Source organism: Grammomys surdaster, unplaced genomic scaffold (genome assembly GCF_004785775.1).
Source record: "Grammomys surdaster isolate TR1022 unplaced genomic scaffold, NIH_TR_1.0 125951, whole genome shotgun sequence".
Lineage (NCBI taxonomy): Eukaryota > Metazoa > Chordata > Mammalia > Rodentia > Muridae > Grammomys > Grammomys surdaster.
Window position 1 is genome coordinate 5062737 of NW_021620772.1, and position 20180 is coordinate 5082916.

The 20180-nt window shown below is 35.8% G+C and overlaps 1 protein-coding gene across 2 annotated transcripts in view; it reads left to right on the top strand.

Moving 5' to 3' along the window:
- Window positions 1-20180, top strand: part of Cntln (centlein) — a 265324-nt gene that overhangs the window by 188004 nt on the left and 57140 nt on the right. For both annotated transcript variants that reach the window (XM_028753632.1, XM_028753633.1), the window contains exons 17-18: window positions 3784-3877; window positions 3961-4184. In XM_028753632.1, coding sequence (XP_028609465.1) covers window positions 3784-3877; window positions 3961-4184 — 318 coding nt within the window. The remainder of the gene's footprint in view (window positions 1-3783; window positions 3878-3960; window positions 4185-20180) is intronic.

Consider the following 20180-nt stretch of genomic DNA (forward strand, 5'->3'; position numbering starts at 1 on the left):
TATATAGTGAGAGACCCTAGCTTTAAAAATTTTTCATTTTAAAAAACCTTTTTTTGTTGCTATTTTTCTGTATATTACTTGATAGACTGTGTTGTTTAGTTATCATTATACAAATGCTGCCTAATGAGCTTGTAAATAAAAGAAACTCAAGTTCTCATTGACATGACAAGCACATATAAACCCTTTTGATTAAATCTACAAATGACTTTAACAGACAATAAGCAAATGATAGTGAGTGTGTGTGGAAAACATTAGACTCCCTCAGCAAGCCCCTGACTGTAATGAAGTCACTTTCTTTATGTTATCATTTTGTTCCCTTTAAGTTATGATCAAGTGTCCTCTCTGGAGACGTATGAGTAGGAGACAAAACCTCTGGTCCCTGGCATTTCGTGTCCACTGCCACTCAGAGTTCATTGACTTCCAGTCTTGTAAATAGTATTTTGTTGTCTCTTGTAACTGTTGGAACTTGAGAAGCTTCACTTCATATTTTCTATAAATAGTATTGCAATGAATATTCTTGTACATTTTGTTTGTGCATAAATATGAACATTTCTGTAGTAAAAGCTCAAACATGAATTCCATGCCATGGCTGGTGAATTTCTGAGAGTATGGTTGGTGTCTTTTATTCTCTTAAGTAGGGGAGGATCTCAATACACCCACCATCAGGTTATAGGATGTCATCGCTTGGCACATTATACTCTCCCACTGCAGCCATTTCTGTGTGATTTGAGGTTTACCACTGAGGGTTTTCTTTAGTTTTCTGTAATTACTAAGATATCCAGCCTTTTCTTTGTGGTTATTGGCCATTTGTAATTCTTTACTAAACTGTATTTTCATGTCTATTCATTTTATTCACAAATTATCTATTTTTTCTTATATATAGGAGGTACCTAGGTACAGGATTTTGTTGAATATATATAGTATGTATAGACATATATATGCATGGCATTTTTCCTATGCCTTTTGCCCTCCTAGATGGTGCCTTTTGAATAAGATAACATATACTAATATGATCCAATTTTTAAAAATTGCCCCTTATCAAAATAGGAAGACAGATATAAACTAATACAAACTATACTAAATTTTAAAAGAAAAGGAAACAAAAAGTCTAGATGGGAACCTTAGGAATTGAAGTTCAACATAGAGTTGAACTCTTGACTTCTTCTCTATAAACTGGATATAGATAACTGAGACACCTACATCCTGTAAACTGTAATATTAAAGATGATAAAAGTCTCCAATCAAACCATATTCTTTTCAGCCCAGAAGATAAAGAGAAGATTAGTCTAGCAAGACAGAAAACTTTACATAATCACTGCCTGGTATCAACCAAACACCATGGAAAATATAACTCTACTTCCACCTCTACCTCCATCATTAAAGGCCTATTGGGTATCTAGAGCTTGTCATTTATCTGTAAGGAGTTAGCTCTTGTTTCTCTTCTTTCTCCTCTTCCTCTTCCTCTTCCTCTTCCTCTTCCTCTTCCTCTTCCTCTTCCTATCTGGGTAAAGTATAAGAGGATCCACAGGAGAGCTAATGGTAATGACTCTATTTACTTCATTTCACTGGAGACTGTAGAGCAGTGCTGGCCATCTGCCGCCATCTGAGAGATGATGTCCCTTTCCTTTCAAGCTGTGTGATTTCATAAGCATAGCAAGAAGGGACTTTCATTACCTCATTCCTAACAAGCCCCCAGGCCTCCTCATGTTGTCATAGTAGGCCAGGTGAGAATACTAACAAGGCCCCCTCTGTCTTCCAGCTACAGTAGTATCAGCAGAGGCCCATTGGAGAGCCTGAACTTCTACTCTGCAAAACAGTAATGATGTGCCCCTTCTCAACTACAGTGTCTCTAGAGACTGGACTTCCATTCTCAACTTGTATAATTGATATTGTGCCTCTTGTCTCAACAGTGTAAGTTGAGAAGTCTTCTCAAACAAAATGCAAATAATATTTATAGCCTTCACACACAATACCCAAAATATTCAGAATGCAATTGGAAGTCACTCATCATATTAAAAGAACCAACAGTACCGCAGTTTGTAGAAGGAAAATCAATCAACAAAAGACAAAAGCCTTATAGTAGATATAGAATTATATATATGATATTCATTTTAATCCAACTGTCACTGCTAAGTGCTTCAATGAATAATTATGGACAGGTTACAACATGGAAAAAGACAGAGCATGTTAATAAAGAAAGATGTCAGTAAAGAAGTAAAGCTATTGAATAATCCAAATAAAAATTACAAAACTAGAAAATACTTTGTATTTGTTTGGCCCATAGAGAGTAGCATAAATTCTAATTTGCCAAAATTGGTTCAGTTATAAAAGGAGATGATACAACACCCCCCAACACACACACACAAAGTGGGCAGGAAACTTTATTATCTATATAATGAAATACTTAACTTAGAAGTAAATCTTTAATTTTTACCAACTGAATTTTGATGAAGATGAAAACAATATTTCAATTAAGGAAGGATAGTTTTTGACAAATAATGTAGCATCAATTGGCTATTGCTAAGCAAAATAGGACTATATAGCTAAACCTCATACCTTATATAGAAGATTTCTTGATGCAGCACAAATAAAAGTATGGCATTTAAGTTATAAAGGTCTTAGAAGGAAATTCAAGAGAAAATCTGTAGATCCTTGGGTTTGATAAATGAAGAATTTAAAACCTGATATCAAAACTAAGATCTATAACTTAGAGTATATTAAAATTCACAACCTTTGCAAAGCAAGGTTTCTACTTAGGAGGTAAGACAACTGAATAAATAGAGTAGGTGTTACCCAGATTTGATGAGGGTTTCATATATTGAGTTATATGAAGATCTCTCAAAATGTATCCATTCAAGATACAGCAATCTAGTTATGAGTGGGCAGAGCATGAACACAGTTCACCCAAAAAGAGAGGAACAAATCCTAATATGACAGCTCAGTGAAAATAATGAGGATTGATCCCCAGCTGACAAAGAGGCAAGAAACTAGAGCTCAGGCTTTGCTGGTTTGATTATGAAATACAACAAAGTAGCATTCCAGAAAACTGTTTGACAGTTTCTGAAAACCTGTAACTACCACTTTCACCAAACTGTAGCTACAACCCAGTTGTCTAACTTTTAAATATTAATCCCAGGATAATAAAACAAAAGTTTACCAGATTTCAGCAGCATAGGATGTCTTTGGCTGTACCTTGATGGGCTCCGAATAGAGCACATGACTGATGCTCCACATGACACCCCATTTAGCTCCCTGAGGGCAAGCCAGCTTGGAGCTCTCTATGTAAGCCATGCTGGTCTAATGCTTGAGGTAATCTTCCTGCTTGGTCTCCCCAGTACGAGCCTCCTCTCCTAGCATGAAAGCAGAAGAATATACTATAATCACTATTTCAACTTCATTTTGCAGTAGCTTATGTCTACATTGGAAAAAGAAAAACGTCGAAGCAAAGCATCCAGACTCTCAGAGACTTCCTCATTAAATTTCCATATTTTGTTGTTGTTGCTCCATTTGCTCCTACTATTTTAAACTGCCCTTAGGTTAAATTCTACTTTATTTGAGTTGATTCTGTGTCTATGTCTTCTATCTGATAGTTCAACATTAAGTTTATTCTATATACTAAAATATAAATTCAGATTTATATCTGAGGTCTTTAATTGAGAAATAAATTGTAGAATCTTGTTGTCTACAGATTTTTACCTACTTAAATATACTCTAAGTGACATGCGAATTTGTTTGAAAATGTCATTGAATAGTAACCAACTTTTCTGGAAATTTCACATTTAGAGTATTTCTCATTATAAGAATACCAAGAAAATTACTTTACAGAAGAAGAGTGGAAGCCTGCAGAAGAGCTTACACAGTGCCCTTCCTGCCAGAGGTAAGAGTGTAATGAGATGCTAACAGTGTCTTCATAAATGTAAGCTGGTATCATAAAATATGAGGAATATTATTTTTATTTAGTTAACAGAGAAAGGTGCAAAAATATATCTGCCCAGAAATCCAGTAGCCACACTATTTTATTACGAGAACGGATTGTATCCTTGCAGCAACAAAACAGTTTGCTTCAGAATGCCAGGAAAGCAGCAGAGTTGTCTGCTAAGGAATATAAAGAAGCAAACGAGAAGCTCCTCCATCAACAGCAGATATCTGACCACCGATTCCAGACCAGCAGACAGACAATAAAGGTAGAGTGAATTATAACAGATATGTTCAATATAGATTGAATGTATGCCTTTTTATTTTACATGTGGTTTTTATTTTTTATTTATTTATTTTTTTTTGGTTTTTTCAAGACAGGGTTTTTCTGTGTAGTCCTGGCTGTCCTGGAACTCACTCTGTAGAGCAGGCTAGCCTTGAACTCTTGAACTCAGAAATCCGCCTGCCTCTGCCTCCCAAGTGCTGGGATTAAAGGCGTGCGCCACCACCGCCTGGCACTTACATGTGGTTTATAGTTTCAATTTGTATTAGACATATGTACAAGTTTTTTTTTTTTTAAAAAAAATCTGTTCCATCAATTATGTCTGTTGATCCCACATGGAGTCACACAATGCATAAATTTGATGATACAAGGGGCTAGAGAGACAGCTCAGTGGTTAAGAGCACTGACTGCAGTTTCAGAGATTCTGAGTTCAATTCCCAGCAACCAAATTGTGCCTCACAACCATCTGTAATGGGATCCAATGTTCTCTTCTGGTGTGTCTGAAGATAGCTACAGTGTACTCATCATATATATAAAATAAATAAATCTTAAAAAAAAATGGTGACACTAAAATATGCCTGAATGTGAAGTCAGGAACCTTCAAACCATCTATACTAATGCATCTGAGGTTCTGGCATCTTGCTTGCTGCCTTGTGTAGCTTCATTCCATCACGTGACCAATGCCAGTGAACACTCCTTGAAACAGGTCAACTCAGACCCACAGCTATTGTGTGTTAAGAATTGAAGTGTTCTTTTATTGTATATAAAAGGACTTTGCTCTTATAGAAACATGACCCTTTAATATATATATAAAAAAAGATTTTAACTATTTACTTACTGTTGTTCTTCAGGTTGCCTTCCAATTAGGACATTGTTTGGTTTTTAGAATTGCTGTTTAGATTGATGATACACCATTTTGTACTACACATTTACATGAAGCACCACTGTGAAAACCGGCAGTTATATAATCACAGTATGAATCAAATCTGAAAACATAGAAGTATACTAAATGCTAATCAACTTTTTACATTTTTTTGTGGCTGGCCCATTGCCTGAGAAGTTTATCTGCAGTACTGGGGATGTACATATAAAATAGGCATAAAAATCTAATACCAAATGGATATTATCAACCATAAATGAATTAATATTAAAATATTATTACCATTTATATGAAAACAAGCCTGCCTACTAATGAAATGAATGTCTGTGTTTGCAAAAAGAAATAAATCTTGAGTGGATTTTTGATGAAGTGTGTTGTTGATGCCTTCTATAACAGGAAAATGATACAAACAAAATTAAAAGGTAAAACATTAATAAACATTCTGCTTTATAAAGCAACTGCATTTTACATAGTTTGCTGTTCTTAAGTCCACCTCCAAGTATGATGTATACTTTGCTATTCTCCAAATAGATACCATACCAAATTAAGAAAACAACCTTCTTTTCTTAACTTACTGTGGACATTTAATTATGATCCTTCAGGGTTTGTTTATTCGTTTTTGTTTGTTGTTTTGGAGACAAGAGTCTCGCTGTGTATGCCTGGAATTCACAGAGATCTCCTGTCTCAGCCTCCAAAGTACTGAGATTAAAGCTGTGTGCCACCATGCCTTTAAGAGTTCTTTGTTACTCTGGGCAGTGGTGGTGCACGCCTTTAATCTCAGCACTTGGGAGGCAGAGACAGGCGGATTTCTGAGTTCGAGGCCAGCCTGGTCTACAGAGTGAGTTCCAGAACAGCCAGAACTACACAGAGAAACCCTGTCTCAAAAAGAAAAAAAAAAGAGTTCTTTGTTATCTGCTAAGGTAATCACAGTATTTTCCCCACGTTAACCTGTTGATTTAGTGAATTTAATGGGTACATTTTGTTCCAGATACCTTGGGTGACTCTACTTGCTCCTGTGTTTTGGTTAACTCTTTAATGGCTACTCTATTTGTAATTACCTATGATACTGCTCATTTTATTTTTTCCCCCTTTTTCTTAATCTTGCTAGCATTCTATTAATTTTGACTTTGTTTTTGGACAGTTTTTTGTTTTGGTGTTTTACTGCTTTGTTTTCTTTGAGTATATTGCATTACTTTGTGCTTCTCTTGGCTCTGGGTTAATTCTCTTCTTTCTTTGACTGTTAGTCTGTTTTTGAGACAAGTTCTCTGTATCAGGCCTCAAACCCATTACCCTCCTTCCTCAGCCTCCACAGTTCTGGACAGGGTGTATTCATAGTACTAGAATTGTCCTGTTCTCAACTTATTCCCACTGAAACATACAGATTATGCATTTCTATGAATATACATAAACTCACATAAATGAAGCAAGAGGAGTGTGCTGTTGTTGAACTGAATGTTTTAAGTTATCACTTGAGTCTTATTGGTAGACTGTGTTGTTCTAATCTCTTGTATTTTGCTTATTTTATATATACTAGCTTTGTCAGTGTCTAGATGCAACACAGATATAATATTAATAAATAATAAAAAGTTTTCTCATGATAAAATATTAAGTTGAATTGGGCCTTGGACTATGAAATGTAATGAATGTATTGAAAATGATTCTGTGTGTGTGTGTGCGTGTGTGTGTGTATGTGTGTGTTCCCATCTTCTTGGTCAATGTTCTCAACCCACTGGCAAGGTACTGCCAGCTGCTTGTGTTAGCATTTGGCCAGGGTTTATTATTGGAGGATAAAAGAAAAGCAAATAATTTTATTTCCTTGTGGTGCATAGATTCTTATCTGTTTCTTATGAGAACTATTTACTTTTTATATTATAAACACTTTGAACACAGGGCTGTTTTCTATGCTTTTGTGTTCTTTAGTATCTTATGTGTTTGAGTGCACTTTAGTATGTATTTTATGTTAATATTTATAAGAATCACAAAATACTTTCACTGTTCCTGTGTATTTTAGCTTTCTATGTATTTTAACTGGTAGATCTTTCTTATTTTGTATATGCATATTGTCTTTAGTCTATCCTAAATATATGGGATTCCTTTTTCTCAATTGGAAAGCACCTATTCCTTTGCCTGTAGTTTTCATTTCCTTTACTCTGCTTTGCTTATAATCTTTTCTCACATGAAAACTCTGACATAGTCAAGAATCCTTTCTTCTATAAACCACCCATTATTGCTAGTGTATGTGGCTGATCTATTCTTTCAAATCTTATACTGTATGTTCTTAATAGAAACAGTATTTTTACATGTGCTAAGTGTTAAGTACTGTTACAATCTCATTGCATACATTTTTTATTACTTCAGATATTTATTTAATGAAGTAGACTCCACATCTTATTCTTCTGTAGCAATGGAGAAACTAACATAGGGATCATAACTTACCCAACACCATAGGGCCTGAAAGTTGCAGCAAGTGTTCCAGGCTCTATGCTCTTTAAAAAACACCAGATTGCTTTTATTGAATGATAATTGGACCTAATTTCTAGGCATTTATTTTTTCTTTTTATTGGCTTGTTATAAAGCATTGTAAAGAAGACATTATCCATTGTTTTGTATGCAATGCAGTTATGTCTTAAAGAATTTACTTACCCAAGATTAGGATATAAAGTAATAGCTTCAGGATGACAACCTGAATCAACGTATTAATGACTTTTCTATTGTCCGAAGAAAATACTATGGCCAGAAGTAACTTATGGAAGAAAGAACTTATTTTGGCTCATTGTTACAGAGAAAGTTCCAGACATGCAGTACAGTGGGCATCTGGAACAGTGAGTGAGAGATCACATGTTCAGTTATACACTGGAAGCATATCGGGTTAACTAGGAGAGAGGCGAGACTATAAATTCTCAAAGTTCATCTCTAGTGATGTACTTCTCCAACAAACTTCCATCTCCTAGATACCATAATCTCCTGGAAACAGTACCACAAACTAGGGACAGAGAGTTCAAATACCAGGGGCTGGAAAGACAGCTCAGTGTTAATAGTGCTTGGTCTACTTACAGAGGACCCCTGTTCAATTCCCAAGACCCATATGTAACTCCAGAAACATCAGCAATTACAATTCCAAGGGACCCAGTGTCCTCTTTTGGCCTCCATGGTCATCAAGAACACATATGGCATACAGGAATACATACATATGTAAAACTACCATTAAACATTAAAAATAAAAACGAATAATAATCAAATACCAGAGTCCATAAGTTCATAGATAGTTCTCATTTAATACAACTCAAGATATTTTTCTTTAAAAATTATTTTATATGCATATTTGTATGTGCTTGTGTTATTTACACCATGTTTATATAGGTACCCATGTAGGCCAGAGAACTGGCATGCAGTTCCCTGGAGCTGGAATAACAAGCAGTTATAAGCTATTTGACATTCGTGCTGGGAACCAATGACCTACCTCTCTAGCCCAAAATCTATTTCTTAATCTTAGTTCCAAAATCCTTCTACTTTTCTAAGATGACTTCTAGGTATTTAATAAAGTTTTGAGTATAATATTAGTTAATTGCGTTGTTTTTATAGTTAATAGGCTCCATAGGGTAAAAAGTCATATATTAGGCGAATTTGATAACTTTCACAGACTTAAGCATAATTGAGGACATGGCTCACCTTTAGTGAACATGTAGATTGAGTTACTGTCTGGTTTCTTTTTCAGCAAGGAACGGTAGGCATTGATGATGTTTAAGAAGCACAGTAAATGTTTGCCAAACCAGTTGATGAACAGAGAGTACCATGAAAGCATTGGAGGTTAGGTGGGGTGTGCAGGTTCGTCAACTCAGTGAGAGCACTTTCCATTCACTGTTCGTCACATACCCTACCAGGCCCATTTCCGTTATTCTGGTTAGCTTTCTAGTCATTAGGCTTCTAATATTCTGGATCCTGATATGCATAATAACTTTATATTTTCCAAAGGAAGTTATTTCAGTATATTGATACTGAAATAGGTGTGGTCACCTAACTAGCTCCAGGATTTTAGGTCCCTGAAGAGGGTATGACAATCATGACACTTTGAGAGAGAATAGGCTTATATATTTGAGTGATGTTCCCCAGTTGTAAAACTCTTTGGAAAGGATTAGGAGTTATGACCTTGTTAGAGGAGTTGTGTCACTAGGGGTTGGCTATGAGGTTTGAAAAGCCCATGCCATTTCCAGTTAACTTTCTCTGCCTCATGTTGTGGATAGAAGATGTGAGTTCTCTTGAATGTGAGGCCTGCCCTGGAGTGGTTGATTTAACCAGTGTCACTCCCAGTAGATATAAGTGTCAATTCAGTTGTTAACTTTTGTTAACTTTTACCATAGAGGCCACATTTACATCAATTCATTCCAGTCATTTTAGGTTTACATTCATTCATTCCATTCATATATCTGTGTGTGTGTGTGTGTGTAAATAGATATAGATAGATAGATAGATAGATAGATAGATAGATAGATGATAGATAGATAGATAGATAGATAGATAGATAGATAGATAGATAGATAGAAATTATCATGTTGAAGTTGAACAAGACAAGCTAACAGATGGTAAAGAGCCCAAGAGAAATCACAAGAGTCAGAGGCCCACTCATTTGCACATTCAGGATTCTTATAACAAAACTAAATTGGAAGATATAACATATATGTAGAGGACCTGATATAGATCCATGCAGGCCGAGTGCATGCTGCTTCAATCTCTGTAAGTTCATAAGAGATTACTCATGCTGACTTAGAGACAAATTTTTTTCTGATGTCCTCTATCCCCTCTCCATGTTCCACTCTTTCTGTCTCCTCTTCCACAGGGTTTTCTGAGCTCTAAAGGGAGACATGTAATGGAGGCCACCATGTAGGGCTGAGAGTTCTAAGTTCTCTCCCACTCTACCTACACAACTTTTTTTTAGTGTGCTTTTATTTGGTTATAGTTTGGTCAGGTTTGGGGGGGTATTTTTCTTCCCTTTTTGTTCTTTAAAATTTTCCCATTAATGTATTTATTTGTTTACTTTGCACCCCAGTTGCAGGATTTTAGTCCCCCATCTCCTCCTAGACCCCTCTCACAGAGCTCCTCCCTCTATCCCCTTTCCCCTTCACCTCTGAGAAGGGGTAGTTCCCTCCTGAAGAACCAACACACCCTAGTACTACAGGACTAAGTACATCCTCGCTCATTGAGACCAGACAAGACAGCCCAGTAAGGGGAGCAGGATCCACAGTCAGGCAACATACTTAGGGTAAGAACCCACTCTAATTGTTGGGGTGAACCTGCATAAAGACCAAGCTGTACATCTGCTGCATATGTGCAGAGAGCCTAGGTCTAGCCCTTGTATGCTCTTTGGTTGGTGGCTCAGTCTCTGGGAGTACCCAAGAGTTCAGATTGCTTGACTCTAGGTTTTCTTGTGGAGTTCTTGTTCCATATGAGTTCCTCAATCCTTCCCCCAACTCTTCCACAACACTTACTGAGCTCCATCTAACTTGGCTATGGGTCTCTGCATCTGTTTTGGTCAGCTGTAGGATGGACCCTTTCAAAGGACAGTTATGCTAGGCTCCAGTTTGCAAGCATGACAAAGTATTGTTAATAGTGTCAGGGATTGGTTCTTGCCTATGGGATAGATCTTAAGTTGGGCCAATCATTTGTTGGACATTCTCTCAGTCTCTGTGACATTTTTGTCCCTGTACTTCTTATAGGCAGGACAGATTTTGGGTCAAAGGTTTTGTGGGTGGGTAGGTGTTCTTATTCATCTACTGAGAGTCCTGACTGGCCATAGGAGGTGGCCAGTTAATTAAGACTCCATATCTCCCCACTGCTAGGAGTCTCAGCTCTAGCTAGTGTCACCCTCATAGACTCTCTGGGACCTCCTCCATCCCAGATCTCTGACATGTCCTAGAGATGCCCCCCTCCCCTGCCTGTATCATTAGAGTTCACTCTCTAGGGGCCCTCTCTTCCAGGCTCTCCTTCCATCTGATCCCCCTGTCCCCATCCCTTCTCCATCCCTCTTTCACCCAGTTCTCTCTCTCCATCCACCCCTGTGACTATATTTTATTTTTCCCCTTCTGAGAGAGATTCAAGAATACCCCTGTGCCCTCCTTGTTACTTAGCTTCTTTGGGTCTGTGGATTATTACCTGGCTATCCTGTACTTTATGGCAAATATCACTTATCTGTGATTATATACAGTGCATGTGTTTTTGGGTCTAAAGATGACATCACTAAAGATGAGTTTTCTAGTTCCATTCATTTGCCTGCAATTTTCATGATGTCTTTTGTTTCCAATAGCTGAGTAGTATTTCATTTTTTAAATGAAGAGTTTGACTTTATTTTGATTTCTTATGTATGTGAGGTTTTGTTGTTTTGGCTTTTTTGTTATTGTTGTTGTTTGTTTGTTTTTTGAGAACCTCAAATATGAATGGGTAGAGAGGAGGAGAGGCTCTCTAAAGACTGGAGGAGGGGAAGAATATGATCAAAATATATTTAAAATTTGAAAATATTTTAAATAATAAGAATATTATAATAGACCCAATCAAGATATTTATAATTCTAGTCATTATTTTGATAAAAATAATCAGAAAAAAAAAGCAATCAGCAAAACATAAGATGTGAGCTCTCAACTACTGCTTCAGTGCCTTGCTGTCTGCTGCCACGCCCAACAACAATGATCGTGGGCACGGACTCACACCCTCTGGAACAATGGGCTCTGAATTAAACATTCTCTTTTATGATTTTCCTTAGCTATAACATCTTGTCACAGCAGTTGAAAAGAACCTAAGACAATAATATTTCTTAAAAATTCAAAAAGAAATGGTTTTTAAACTGTGACCTGAAAAACAAATTTTGACTCCAGGCTAGTGCTGTCAAGAACTCACCTGTAGCCTATATGAACGATCACAGGACTCACAAGCCGTCTGCAGGCTTAAGGGGCTCAAATTCATCTGCAGCTGTTTATGTTTTACAAACAAACATCATTATCTTCCTCAGTTTCTTGAAGAAATCTTAATCTCTCTATTCTGAGTCAGATAAAGTCTGTAATTGCATGTTTGATTCTCAGACTTTAGAGGCAATGGCACACTTAAATAAAGCAGTTTAATTTTTATGATTTGAGTTTTTAAATTTGTGCAATTTTCTATTCAATTATATTAACCAATTAACTTTAAATTAGTTTAATCAAAACTCAAATAAAAGACTTTAGTGAAGTGTGAGAATATGACCCAGTCAGCAAATGCCCTGGGCTCTTAGGTTAATCCAGGATACAGACAACATGTCTCAAAAGATGTTTAGCAAACTCATAGTTACAAGTGTGTCAGACTCCATGAATCTACATTAAAATTTTCATGTATTTACTTTGATATCTTTGGTTGTCAGTATTTCCTAAATGTGTATTTTGTTGACGATACATGCCTTTTATTCAAAAGGTTGGAGGTGGTAACTATTAGCTATCGTCCACCCCTCCCTCCAGCCCAGAATTTTAGGATTTTGAATTGTCTCATTTTCCTTGTCTAATCTTCATTCAAGCCTCCAGTGATAAAAACATAAAAACCAACTCTATAACTCTCACTGCCCATTTCCAAAGTTTACTTTACTTTACACCAGTAGATTGTGCGGTACACAATTGTTGTAGGCTACTCAGTTTATATATGTCTGATTCTCTAGGGCCGTGGCTTTTGCCAGATGAAGCGTGCTTTATTTTGAGGCTGATGAAGCACGGTGCGATTATTGATCTGTGCATGCCATAGCCTGTCTCTCTCCTGGCAGAGTGTAGCAACATTTATCCAGGAATTTGTGAAATGTCACTCGGATCATGTTCGCAAGGTAAACTGTGCGAAATCCAGGATGTGAGCCCAGAGTCCATGTGGAATTGGACGTGCCTGCCGTGTTCCTATGTCTGGTCTTCTACATGAACCGAAGGATATTTGTTAACACAATATCTGTGTCTGATATTAGACTTTGGTAGGCACCACTGTTATTACTCAGAACACTGTGTACTAGGATAATAGTTCTCACATTGTGTTTTCACATCTGATCTTACAGCAGAAAGTATACAAAAGGAAATACAGACTAAACAGACTAAATTAGAAACTCTTTCTGTTTATGATGAAATAATATCAGGCACTGAAGTCTTTTATTTACTGTGATATTTCTTCACTGTAACAATATACTTTCAAATGCATTTGTCTCATTAAAATATCAGTCTGCCTGGAAGCAACAAATTTAGAACATTTTTCTGACTGCTGGATTGTGATATTTAACTTGGCTTATTATCTTAGAATTGGAGTTTCTGTTTTATTTTATTGCAGAGGGCTGCCATGAAGGCTATAGTGTACTTTGAGTACATCCCACCCTGTACCACACAAGCCTTCTCTTTCTCCCACCTCTGCATCCTGGCAGTCCTCTTTGTTTCCTAGGCATTTCACACCTACGTTTAATGACTAGAGTGTAGGTTTGTACATGTATGAATGCTTCTCTATATACTACATTTCAAATTACTTCAGTGTAGCTAACACATCTAAAGCATTGTAATAATGAGATATTCAATAGGGAATAAAATATGACTCGTATTCCTCATTTAAAACAATAATATGAAAGGTGAATGTGTATCTCAATACAAGGAAATTATGATATACATGTATACATATTGTTACTATAGTTGAACATATGTGTACATACAAAGACAGGTGTGTACATTATATAAAAAGTATGGAGGGGACAATCACTTTGTTGTCATTCTTCAGTAAGGGTTTTGAAGGAAGCAGTGTTTGAGCTTAATAAATGTGAAAGTTGTATGCATGCAGCAAAACCATCAGAACATAGGAAAAGCATAAAAATGTCAGAGTGACAAAGCAGTGAGAAATCGGTAGAGCTGTTGTTGAAGTCACCAGACAAACGTGGACATGAAGCTTGCTGTGATGCTTGTCTGGCTCAGAACTCACAGCGGTTTCCTGCCTCTGCCCCACAAGTATAAATTGGATAAAATGTATAAAACGGACAACACAAAATGTGTGTGGAGGGACCAAAAATTACAGAATATTGTAAGTGGTTAAAGTTGTCACTACTTGAAAATATAACTCTAAGATTATTTTTTATGTGAGACTTAGTTTAGCCATAAGGAAAATGAGAGAAAAAGCATATCAGTATAGCAAAATCAGTGAGACATCAGTAATGTACCAAAGGAGAGGGGGTGCCAGAGAGATATCTAAATATGTGGGATCATAAGGGAAAATAGTGTGTCTGTATGTCTGTATGTCTGTATGTCTCAACAGGTTTCCAAAGTACATGTCTGGTGTGCACTTTTAAGAATAGCTGCTCAGGAGATAATCAGAGAAAATATTTGATCAACGAAACCAAAATAAACTTCTGAAGATCTGATTTACAATAGTGACTGTGTGGTGTGATGTGAGCACACTGGTGTACTGTGTTATGGTCTGACATACCACAGTGCAAATTGTAGTATGTGTGTGGTGCGGTCTGACTGAGTCAGACTTTTCTTGTCTTAATTCATTGAGTGAACAAAGACACTTAATGCTTGAAAAAGTAAAATAAATAGAAAAATCAAGATAGAAAACTAAAATGAAGGATAATGGAAATTTATTGTTACTGAAATTTTTGTGCTAAAAATAGCTTCTCCTTGAAATTTTTTGAGGTAATACTTTGAGAAATATAGCCTCCAATAAAACTTCATAAATCTCTGACTTGCTTTCTTTTCCCTAGTAAAAATTTATACTTTATGCCATGAAAGTTATTTTCTTTGGTAATTTTCATAAATGTTACTTTTTAATTAAAAAATTTACCAACTCCTCAATTTGTAGGAACAAAACTTCCATTATTTTTAAAAAACATGTTCAAGTCTGACACTCTTAAAGTCCCAAGGAACATACCGAGAGAAAACAGAAAAGCAGCTATGAAGCTCTGTCTCTTGAGAATTTTAATAAACCAAAGTTACATACCATTGACATCATGTGAATATAAGCACCACTACTGTTTAATTTGTAATGAACTGAAGGATTTTTTAAATTCACTGCTTTTTACCCAAATAACTTATTTTCAAGGCTTGACATATTACAGTTAACTATTGAGTATCATTAAAATATTTCAATCCCAAGTACCAAGATGTTATTCATAGTTAGAAAGCATATTAAGAAATGTATTGCTTTTCACTAACTTAAATATATAAAATTGGAATTACAAATGTTATCTTTGGTCTTTATGTTTATAATCCTCCCAATCTGGTGATATTTAATTTAAATTACTATGAACTTATTCAGTATAATTTAAATAAATTATGTTTATTTATGTTCTGTATGCTCCAGTGTATGATGTTTGGGCTTTAGGTTTTAAATGAGTTTATTAAGTATATAGTAAGGAAAAATAAATAAATAAATAAATAAATAAATAAACAAACAGTGATTAGCAGGAGAAGCAGCAGATAGCTAGCAAAACACCATCACATCAAGTACTTCAAACACCCAGTAGAAACCAAACACTTCGCGGCCAAGACAGACAGCTGGAGTTCTGTTGAGAGTCCCTGGTAGAGTCGAATTTCCCCTAGAATGAGGCTTCCAAATAAAAGAACAAAGAACAGCAGAAGAGTAACATCAAATCAAGCACTTACATCCATCCTGCAGAAAGGACTGGGCCCTCCTGAACAGCCATGCTGTGGTCCTGTTAGAGTATTCTGGGCAGAACAGTAGTCTATACTGGTATGATCCAGCTGCTCTTCGCTGGTGTAGGCATGAGATAAATGTCACGAGGTAAACAATAGTAATCTGTTGGCAATTTTAGTTTGTCTTCTAGCTATTTTTAAGGGCATAATGTTTTTAATCCCTTAGCTACTTGATGCCCCCTTCTACAGAGCCAGGTTCAGGACAGGGGATTTTGTGAGACAGTTGACATAAATATGTTTGGTCTGAAGAGGGGAAATCACTCCTACTACCTGAGTCAGACTCTCAGTGAGGCTAAACAGCATATGACAGTTTACCATATATTTCACATATAATATAGGTCCATATTTCAGATGTTTGTTGAAAAGTGTTGTCTTGTAGAATATAAGTTACATAAGTACCACTGTTGACAACAGACCTGCTGAGATGGCTCAGTAAGTAAAACCACTGTTGACCTCATGTGACACCTCGAGTTTCAGGAAGCACAGAACCAACTTCTGAAAACTGAAATTTTAACCACATGTGCACATGCACACATATACATACACATACATGATAATTATTATTATTATTATTATTATTATTATTATTTTAAATTAGTTTACAGATTCAGGACTATACCTTAGTGATAGAGTTTTACATAGCATGTCTAAGACACTGTGATCAACCCATGGTAGTAAAAGAAAGAAAAAAATTAAACACCATTGCCATAATTCTTTTAAGATTTAAGTAGAAATTAAGTATTATGAGAAATTTGTGATTGTCTAGACTCATTGACATTTAGTCACAACAATCTCTGTAGACGCTAATTTCCTTGGTCAAGGCAACAAAGGCCTTTTGAGCAATTAAATATAATAGGAATCAGTACTGTTGTAATATAATCCCACTGGGACAGAAAACCAATAATGTTTAATTTTTTGCTTTTAAAAACAAAGAAAAACAGAATTTAATTAGAGGAAAATGAGAAAATCATCAGATTTATGTGGACATTCTAGAGTTTGATCTTCTCTGTGCCCACTATTTCAGTCAATATCGCATCCCTTGGAAATTTCTGGTGGTCTTGTACTGAAACAGAGTTTTAATTTCACCCTAGAACAACTTGCATTTTTGTTAAATGCATTTTTGATAATGAACGTGTGTGTGTGTGTGTGTGTATGTGTGTGTGTGTATGTGTGTGTGTGTGTATGTGTGTGTGTGTGCACATGTGCACAAGTGCAGCATAGTTTTCATTTTTTGTTCTTGCCTCTAAATAATGTCAATAACTGGAAAATTTTTGACAAAATAGTGAAAAACAAATAGAATTTTCAAATGGAGGGGTATACAGTACCTGTGAGTACTTGGTTTAATTAGCTAAGTCTCCATACTAGAAGTAGGAGAGGGCTGTGAGAGAGACATGGGAATAGATGGATGGCCCACCTCTTTCATTCTGATGGAAGCAGTTTTGTCTGCATGGTTAGTAGTAAGCATGCCATCTCTGTGAAGTGTTTAAGAGGGCTGATACTGAGCTCAGAATCTTACCACATGGACGTTGAGAAATCACTCTGGTAGTTTCCAAGTGTCTGATATAATATAGTATCTTTATTTCCCATTAGCTTGAATATGGCATTTGAAATAACAGCAAAGCAACACACAATTAAGCTTATTTTAATTGTTGCAATTTCATATATTAACTTTCAAATATCACATATATCACACTTTTATATCCGTTAGTTTTCACATACTTTGGGGTCAGAAGTTAAGTGGATGTAGTTTTACATTGATATTGGTTTAGCTATTCTGATTATTTTGAAATATACAACATTGTCAGAAACATAATTTTTGGTAGTATCAAAACTATCAACTCAATTAAGAATAAATGTCAAATGTTGTGGGGGCTGTTTTCAAATTTTTAAAGTGTTAGTAAACTTTTTTGCACAATTTGAGTTTAAAATAGTATTGATTTTTATTCTGAAAAAATATATTTGCATAAAGCATATCAAATATATTTGCATAAAGCATTTTAATCGGCCATTATTCAGTACCTGTATTACCAAGGGTAAAGCCATTGAGTTAATTTTTCCCTTTGTAAATGTTACTGAGAGTAGCCTACCTGTTATACATATGCAGATACCCATATTTATATGATAAAATCTAATTTGAATATATGAAGACAGATTGGTGTTTCCAGAACTATAGAAAAGCACCTGGTTAATTGTGCACCATATTTAATATGACCTTATAACAGAGTAGCACTGTAGTGTCATGCTTCATCTTTAATGTGCACGCTGCAGCTGATTTTATCAATTCTAGACAACTGCACTTCATGAAAATAGTTTTTCCTTGATAGGCAATTAACAATAATTAGGAAAATTTGCCTCTAAATGATGTCAACATGAGATTGTTTAAGAAAGTTGAATGTCAGTGACTTAAAAAGAAAGTTCTCTGACACAGGTATGGCATGTGAAACATGAAATGTTAATTTAACTTTTCTGCTTATTATTCATGCACAATATTATTTTGTCATTCAGACAGTACACTGACAGAGTATAAGGGTGTTAAAATAGTTCTGCTGGAATAAAAAGAGGATTAATTTACCATTGGCCAATTAGCCAAGGGTACTTAATGGTCTCTAAAGGCTACTGAAGTCTAACTGCTAGCAAAAGCATTGCTGAAAAGTCCTCTATGTTACCTTCATCTGCTTGACATTCTCTGAAACTTACTGTAGGCCTTTAATAACTGCATCTCTCAGAACAGAGCTTTTGTGAGTGATGCTGTAACTGAGTAAAATTTTCATTCGGTATTTCATTACATAGATGATTACATTTCTCCCTAAGATACTTCAGTTGGTAGTATTCTGTGGTTTTTTTTAAATCTTGAATGAATATCAAAACAAAGAAAAACTCATATTTTAGAATTAGATAATTTTAATTGTTACTAAATTTGAAACTTCTTAATCTAAACTGTGTATCTTCCTATGTACTTGTATGGAAAATATGTGTTGCTGATCAAAAAATAATGTAATTGTCATGATAACTCATATGATTAATTAAGTGATTTATTCTTTTACTCTTCCATAGGGAAAATACAAAAATTTTTATCTTTCAGTTTTGTCCTCTATGAATAAGCAATATTCTGAATAAAAAATATCAATTCTACTCACTGATAAAATTATAGTAAATTTTGAGTGCATTTATAGGAGGCTCTTGCTGTAAAAGTCACAAGATACTATAAAATTTGAATATTTTTCCATTTATCCTTCTTCAAAACAATTATGATAACAAAATTGTTGTTATAATTATTTTGTGTGATAAATTTTTAAATTACTGCAACCTGAGTGAGACAATGTGAGTGAATTTTGATTTTTTTTATTCAGTACCATTGTCCTTTGTCAGTCCTGATAAGAACTTAATCCTAACTCTGAGAAGGCTGAGGCAGGAATATCAAAGTTTGAAGCCAGTCTGTCTACACACTCAGTCTCAGTCTGTCTCTCTTTCTGTCCCTCTCTTCTTTCTTCCTTCTCTCCTCCCTCTCTCCCTCTCCCTCTCCCTCTCTTTTTCTCTCTCTCTTTTTCTACTCCTCTCTTTCTCTCTTTGTTTCTCTCTGTATCTGTCTCTCTGTCATTTTCTCTCTTTCTCTCTTTCTCTCTGTCTGTCTCTATCTCTCTCTTTTCCTCTTTTTCTGTCTTTCTCTGTCTCTGTCTCTCATTCTCTCTCTTGTGTGCATACATATAGACAGACAGTCAGACAGAAACACATGTTTCTGTAGGGGAGACCATAGTCTAGCTGTAGGAGGGAGCGATACTATCTTTCTACTCTGGATACCCTCTGACCTTTACTCTGGTGTGGACAAGAAAGCGCTCTTTGTTACCAACCTTTGCTTCCCAAAGCTCTGTGTGTAACCATAACACCATACCCCATGTCTTATTGCTTTTCCAGGACCTACTATCAAAACAAAAGTACTTTAATTTTTAAAAATGATTATAATATTAATTTTTACTCTGATAGTAAAAAGTAGACAGGGCAGCAAAGCAGTGTCTTTGGATACTGTATGGTTGTCATTGTGCAGAGAAAAAGTGATGGCCCAGAATCTCTCTTTTTCCTAAGAACCATACCCTGCTCTGCTCCTGTCTTGCAGCACTGTTTCTAATGTGTGTGGATACTCAATGCATTTTCACCCGTGTGGCACAGAGTGCATTGTTTCATTCAGTGTCTCATTCTCTCCAGTGCTTTGCTCTTTGGAGCTGCTCAAATCAGTCTCTGTGGGACTTTAACACTGGGAAGTGATTATCAAGTGTTTCAGGCTTCTTTGTAAACCCCATTCTTGTCTATATTGAGTCTTTAGGATATTCTGGGTTACCCCTGTTTCGTTGGTCTAATAATTCATTCCTGGACATAAAATGTTTACCCAGGTTCCCTGCTGGGGAAGAACACTCACTTTCCTTAGGCACTG